The sequence below is a fragment of the Lupinus angustifolius genome, chromosome LG20, assembly GCF_001865875.1.
Source record: "Lupinus angustifolius cultivar Tanjil chromosome LG20, LupAngTanjil_v1.0, whole genome shotgun sequence".
Classification (NCBI taxonomy): Eukaryota; Viridiplantae; Streptophyta; class Magnoliopsida; order Fabales; family Fabaceae; genus Lupinus; species Lupinus angustifolius.
The window spans coordinates 11,913,737-11,921,302 of NC_032028.1; the positions used below are offsets into that span (position 1 = coordinate 11,913,737).

A 7,566-nucleotide genomic window follows, 5' to 3' on the forward strand; every position below is an offset into this window, starting at 1 on the left:
CTCTCTTCTAATGAGGTATGAGGAGAGTATATGCATGCAACGACTTGCAATCATTACCTTAAGGTTATGTTATAAGTGAAGTAATCTTATTGTTGCATTGAGTTTACTTATTTAGCATAGGATAAATATTGTATATCACTTGTAAATCAAATAACATGCAAGTATATAAGATAGTCACTAATCATCATGTTACTTATTTTTACACATAATAAGTACCTTCCAAGTTAATTTCGTTATGAAAAAACAAAAGCTACAACATACATGAGACTGAAACTTGACAAATACGGAGCATAAATTGATAAACCCTCTAATTCATACTACTAGAGTTACAAACTGAAGTCAATGAAACATTCTTAAAGAGTAAGTTGTTTTCGAAAGACATTTCTAAATCCTACAAAAATACTTATGCGCCTAGGATAACACTTCTAGCATGTATTTTAACTTTTCAACATGCTAAATGAAATGCAAAATACACAGTTACACACAATATTAGACAGACAAAAATTCCTGAAGCTGAAGCTATGGACTTCAATGCCATGCATTTTAATTGGTAGGTCCTCCTTACATCTGAGCCTTCATTTAATATCACTCTTCATGCCGAGAGGAAACCCTTGGGGTCTGTTTGTGAGTTGCGTTTTGGAGGTGGAAAAGGGGAAAGGGAAAGCTTTTGAGTTATCTTACATGTGTTTTATGTCTCCCGAGTCTTTACCTTCCCTTTAAGCTCCTGATTGAAGCTTCATCCGCCGCAAAGAAAGATATGCCAAGAAACGGTAACCGAAAACCATGGCTATGAGAGCAGATACTTCTGTTAAACCACTGCCAATTTTGATCCCATTTATGCTAGGTGTGATGTGTTCATATTGGACCTTTAGCAACAGTTTGTACGTGTGGTAGTTGAATGATAGGTAGCGGATCCAAGAAATAAATATGGGAACTCTCTGCCAAATTTAGGATCATGTGGTAGGTGTTAGTTACTTCTACTAATAGATTTCAGAGGTTATTCATGTCTACCTTAGAATTGATAACAAAAAAATGACATTCAAATATATAGTAATTATATTTATGGTATTATTTTCCCATGTTTCAACTTAACTCATGGTCCCTTCGTTTAACCTACATACCACATACCGATATTTGTGTACAACGTACCAGACTTATCATATATGAAGTCTTGTAATAATAATGTAAAAACTAAAGAATTGTACAGAATTAGGTACCATAGTTACTTAGTACGTGGTACGAGTATGTGTATGTGTACGTAGTTCACTTGGGTAGATGACAGAATTATGTAACTAGATACTACCCACCAGAACTGAACATTGTGTACCGTGTAACTATGCTTAAAATACTAATAAAAGTACCCCTAGTGCTTTTAATTTTTTCAACCATGAACTGTTTCCTTTAGTTACATCTAAATTGTTATGTGCAAGATCAAATTGTTCACTTCCAAAGATGTCAAGCAATGAAAGTTTTGTACTCCAAGATAAAACAGATGTGTTTACCTCCACAAAAAATCCCCCAGCCAACATGAAGGTCATGACAGTTACTGAAGCCAAAGTTGTTGCTCTTTTCAAGTCCATAAGTGTAGCTCCAATAGCAAGTCCAAGACCCTTGATTCACAACTAGTCATAGTTACAAATGTATTCATATCAAATAGCAAAGCTCTTATTAATTTCTGTAATTCATACCTGAGCTGCCACAATGCAGAGGAAAACAGTGAGAATGGTGAGGAAAAAGGGACCAGCACTTAGTCTCAATCCGGCCATGAAATAAACAACAAGAATAAAAAGTACTGGTAATACAAGGTCCAGTGGAAGATCACTTGTAGTTCTAGCCAAGAAATATGCACTTAGTCTATACATATCAGCTGCTCTTTCCTTTGTCAACATGGCTCTCTCTTGAGGAAATGTGAATATTGCAGTGAAAACCGGAAAAAATCCCCAGAACACAGCAATAAAGAAAAGCAGCCCAGCCTGCAATCACAAAAGGTGAAGATAAAATGATTATTCTTCAAAAACCATGTCTAAGTAATACTAGAGATGTATTTTCATGCTATATCTTTTTTATAGCATGGTTTTGTTAGCCTTTTAAGACTTGGAAGTCGGAATTATGCTCTCGAAAAAAATAAATTACCTGATCTTGCAGATCTTTTGGGTTGTTAGCATCAGATTGCCACCAGAGTAATCCTAAGATGATGGCAGTGGATAGAACTTGGGTGATTCTCAACCAGCTAAAATAGTCGTGCCTCCGTTCTTTGATACCTCTCGAAAATAATATTGAATATTGCTCATACCAACTTGATCCCCATTGTCGTTTTGGAGAACGTAATTTAGACTTCACTGCTTCATCAAGGGGGATAGGAACCATTATCCTTTTCTTCTCTGCTTCTGCAACTTGAGTTTCATATGCCTCCACCAAATACTGTTAAAATTCATGTATAATAAGATGGTAAATGTCTCTTGTTCAGTTCCTTTATACTCCAATGCCATTAAAATTTATCATTTTTTGACTTTCCTATATGTCTTTGCATTTAGGACATATTATTTGCATATATCATGAATGGACAACTTAGGTAACAAATATGTTAAGTATAACATCAATTTAGAGTTCGCGGTAGCAATATTTTATAAATATGTGATGGTTTTGTGTATTTTTTTTGTAAGAGATTAGAGGTTTGTGTGGTACATGAAAAATATGAGTGGAGGGTAGTAAATTACTCATAAATTTAATAAGGAAAAGTTACCTCATGTACAACTGTTGGTGATGGTTTCGCACTTGGAGTTTCGGTTTCTGCATTTCCCATTTGCACTTTATCCTCTAACTCTGATGGTAGGGAAACATCATTTATGTTTCCATTTGCAAGGTCTAGCAAAAACTCTGCTGGGTTCATGGAAATCAGTGGTGTGCATCCTATAGATTGGAAGTATTTCATTACTTCGGATGCTTTTCCGAAGTAAAGCAAGCTCCCTTTTCCGAGAAGGATCAACTTATCGAATTTGTGAAAGAGTCTGCTTGATGGTTGGTGGATTGTAGTCACTACTGTTTTACCAGACTGACCATATAATTAAGATGTTAGGGATAATAAAGATCAAGTCATAGGGAAGATTTATAGTTGTTTCATTGCTAAAGCATAGAATTAAATGCACCTTTGAATAGATAAAATCAGATACAATAACACTGTGCCACTAACATGGAGTAAAATTAAATAGTAATGAAAAGAGTTTAAAATGAATTGTGAAGAATGTCATTGTCATGATTCATGATGGTCAATTTGATTCAAAAATTCTAGCAAGCTATGGCCAAAATAGATCCATCAGTGTGTAATTTTCACCCGGCTTGATGGTTAGCAGAGCCATTTTTCCTTCTTCTATTTCAACTGAGTTAACTAATTGTGTTCTAACATCAAAGAATTGGTTATGAACTTTTTTACTTTCGAAAACAATTGATATTCAGTTGTAGATTTGAAAACAGCCTCTTTGCATGCGAGAATAAGGTTGCGTACATCTACCATCTTCAGATCACGTTAGGTGGGAGTCTCGTATATTGAGTCACCTTTTTTAATTGTAGATTCAAATTGGCAGGATTGGATGCAAGGCTTTAATCTTATCAATCCGGAAGGGAAGGACGAGAGAACTACCTCTGCTATGTCTTGCAGCATCTGAACAATCCTCAAGGCAGTTGTAGAATCCAAACCAGATGTTGGTTCATCAAGAAACAAAAGAGAGGGGTTAATTATGATCTCATTTCCAATACAAACTCTCTTCCTCTCTCCACCGGATACTCCACGAACAAAGGAACCTCCTATCATAGTATCTTGACACCTGCATACATAAACTGATGAATTACTGACCTATATATTGAAGTACTAATGTAGTCATTACCATGTTCTTTCAATGATCATGACTTTTATGAACATAATAGTTAGAAAGATCATTGTTAAGAATGGAACAATGTACCTCTCCAAGCCAAGCTCGTAGATGACATCTAAGGCTCGTTTTTCCTTTTGTTCTTTCGTGTATGTCTTTGGCATTCTTAGCCGAGCTGCATAGGTTAATGTTTCTTTCACAGTTAGGTGAGGAAACAGAACATCATCTTGTGTCACGAATCCTATCCTGCAATAGGCTTCAGGTAAGTGCTATGTATATATGTGCAAGTTAAGTCACTTTTTTACATTATATGTAGCAAATTTTGTTCTCAAAATTGTACTGGTATATCCATAACTCCACTTTCTATCTTAATTAAAAATGTATACTGATAACTAACATTTCAACAAGTTTCTACTAAATTTGTATCCTTTTCATTAGTGTATCTTAATATTTTTTGAGTAACTAATCTCTTTCGAGGTGAGGTGAGTGAGAAAGCATCTCCTAATAAAAGATTTTTCATACACATAGTCAGCGTTTTAAATTACGGTTGTGGTTACTGCAATTGCGACCGTTGCGGCGTAAATTATTTTGTGACTAAATGAATATTTTTTAATTTGATGTGGTTCGATGTGGCCCGATACGGCCCAAATGTGGTCCGATGCGGTTGTGTTGCGTTTGCATCGTTCTGATTCCGTGTCACACCACAATTGCAGTATGATGCGGTTGTGGAAGTCGGCCACATCATGTGATGCAGTCTAAATTGCCAATGATTGAGCTATGATCAACATGCTTAATGTTTTAAATTTTGTATCACACATTCCAGTTTCTCTAGATTCACATGATAAAGTGGTATATATCCAAGTGAAATTTTCTGTTAGATTCTTACTTGCTCTTAAGGGATTTGGAATAAGAAAGGTCATTGTAAGTTACAGAACCACCAATTGTAGGCTGGCTTAGCCTACCTCCAAGGAGATTTAAAAGAGTTGTTTTTCCACTTCCTGAGGGACCCATCAAAGCCAAAACTTCCCCTGGACTTACAGAACCACTGATCCCATTCAAAATATCCTTCTCCACAGTTGATGTCATGCCTTTAACCACTACCTTGTAGGTCACATCAGTGAACTGCAAATTCCATTATATCCATCACAAACACGTCATAAAATACATCACCAAAATCAAGCTCAATGCACCAAGACAATTTTTATTAGAAACTTGTGTTTAACTATTCATACCACATATACTTATGAGTAAAATTATGGAAAAGAATCCTCTCCAGTACTGGAGAGGCAAGTTGTTTTTTAAATTTGTATTCACGGGTAAAAATGTTACCTCATTATATTTAAAAGAAAAAATGGGGCGTATCATTTTGTTTTCTCATATTGTTTTTGATGTACTTACTTCTCTAGTACAAGAGAGGATCCTAACTCAAAAATTATGTAGCCTCATTTATAGCCAATAGTATTGTACATTGATGTCATTTGAAATGAAACATTGTACAAGACTGAACCAACCATACTATTGTTAGCCATGTTCTATTGGTCAAAGTTGATCGTTAAATTAAGCTTCATCTACCCAAGTACATATGCAGGAACGTATCAATCTCATGCAGTCATGCTCTATTGAAGGTTTGAACACCTGCATAGTATATATGGTACCTTAACATGTAATATGTTACTAGAAGTAAATTAGCATTTAATATGTATATGTTACCTTTAAATATATAGGCAGAGTAGTTTCCATTTGAAACTTTGTCTTAATTCCAGCTTCAACATCCTCAGCTGCAACAGACATAGTTAAGGTTATTTTTATATAATTCAAGGTGGGAAAAAGAAGCTCCTTCAACTGAAGCCTATATCAAGTACTTATCATTTTTCACTTAGTAAAGTTGTGTACTATAAATAATAATGCATGTTCCAAGTATAAGCTCCTTAAACAATTATGAGGTAGGGTTACCTTAGCTTGAGACAAATATCTATATACTGTCAATGTAAAAATTTACACACAGTTAATACATCATCAACCATTGATTTGTATTACTTATAGTTGAAAGTGAATGATGATTAAATTTTAACGATGAATGATATACTGACGATATAAAAACTCTTACATAGTCAGTGTATACATATTTTTTCTCAATATCTATTAAATGATTTTGGTGAAACTATGCATGGATGCTTCTCATATCATTGGAACTAAATGATCTGCTAAAAGGGTGCAATACTAGTCATGAAGTCCAAGTGGGAAGACAATGTTGGACCATGTCTATGAGACTAGACTATTGACCAAGACAATTGAGATCAATAAGTGAAGCTAAATCAAGGTAGAAAGTCAACCTGAACTTTAGTTGAGGGACCAAGAATGAGACAATGTGCTATCCCATAGAAAAGGAAGAGAAAGAAAAAAGATTAGAAAGTAACTGGCACACTTGCATGAGGATCCCCAAGATGCTACTTGTCTTTCATATAAATATTCAATAAAATTGTATCAGTTTAATGATCTCAATAGTTGTTGGCAAGTAAATCTTAGATTCCCACATCATTATAACATAGGGAGATACCCTTAGTTATATCAAATTATTGGGGTCTGGCATTGTCTCTATCATTTTCTTAGGCATTATTTAAATATCTATTAGGCTATTTATCTCATTGCTAATTGATTTGAGATGAAACTTTAACATGTATCAGAATAACCTAGGTCTAGCCCAATAAACTTCTATGGAGGGAGTATGTTGGAAACTAAGTTTTACATTACTTGTCTCATTCTCTTAAATATAATTTAAATACTATTCTCAACTAGTTTTGAGATTAAACCTTAATATGAATTGAAATTGTATATATTCAATCAAAAGTTTGATGTGATTGAGATCAATTTTAGATTATGGGCAACAAAAGAGTCACAACCAGAAGTTTTAGTTTGAGAGGTACAAGGCTACACAGTATTGTTTGGCGGGATCAAAGGAAGAAAAGTTTTTAATTCTTTTAAAAAATGACATAAAATCAATAAAAAAAGGTTGGATCATAGTCATCTACTTATAATTTGTATGGTCCTTTTAAACATTATAGATGATGATTCAAGTTTTCTTACATGTGTAAATATTAGTATTACTTATAATACTATAACTTTATTTGAGTTCGTAATGATTTTACACTTATAAAATAGATTATGTGTTTGTCAAACATTTGCAGCAAAAGTCCTAAGATCTTAAATATTTTTATAAATCATTTAATATTGATAACATATGTATTTTGTGCAAAAAATTTACCATAGGGATTTCAACGAGGAATATAAAACTTCAACATTTTATTATTGACATCGCTAGTTATTCATGTTTAAAAAACTCTTATCCATCTCTGGATTAAATGCAACTTTAATGATATAGGAAAGTGAATGCATATTATTTAATTGATTGAGTTGTTCATCTTATCTTAGCTACTATGGTTTAGCTACTTCAAAATTTTCAGCAACAAAGATACCCAAACAAAATTATATAGCAAAATAAAAGATGAATTTCTTGCAGACAACATAATAATTTATATTAAAAAGGAAATAACTAAAAGAATTACCTGATCGTTGATGAGTTTTAGACATTTTAAATAAATGTAAATTTTTCTTTAATATGATTATCATTATTTAGAATTAATATGTTATTTTAAAACTTTAAAACAAAAATATATATATATATATATATATATATATATAT

At 33.4% G+C, this 7,566-nt stretch overlaps 1 protein-coding gene across 3 annotated transcripts in view; it reads right to left on the bottom strand.

Annotated features, from left to right (window-relative positions):
• Positions 239 to 7,566, bottom strand: part of LOC109336111 (ABC transporter G family member 22-like) — a 12,540-nt gene continuing 5,212 nt past the window's right edge. For 2 of the 3 annotated variants that reach the window (XM_019572502.1, XM_019572504.1), the window contains exons 3-11: positions 5,577 to 5,644; positions 4,753 to 4,988; positions 3,957 to 4,112; positions 3,638 to 3,821; positions 2,744 to 3,052; positions 2,134 to 2,421; positions 1,689 to 1,973; positions 1,503 to 1,610; positions 239 to 938 (exon numbers count right to left, since the gene is read on the bottom strand). In XM_019572502.1, the coding sequence (XP_019428047.1) occupies positions 717 to 938; positions 1,503 to 1,610; positions 1,689 to 1,973; positions 2,134 to 2,421; positions 2,744 to 3,052; positions 3,638 to 3,821; positions 3,957 to 4,112; positions 4,753 to 4,988; positions 5,577 to 5,644 (1,856 nt within the window). In that variant the 3' untranslated portion in view covers positions 239 to 716. The remainder of the gene's footprint in view (positions 939 to 1,502; positions 1,611 to 1,688; positions 1,974 to 2,133; positions 2,422 to 2,743; positions 3,053 to 3,637; positions 3,822 to 3,956; positions 4,113 to 4,752; positions 4,989 to 5,576; positions 5,645 to 7,566) is intronic. The other variant, XM_019572503.1, reaches the window with a different exon arrangement.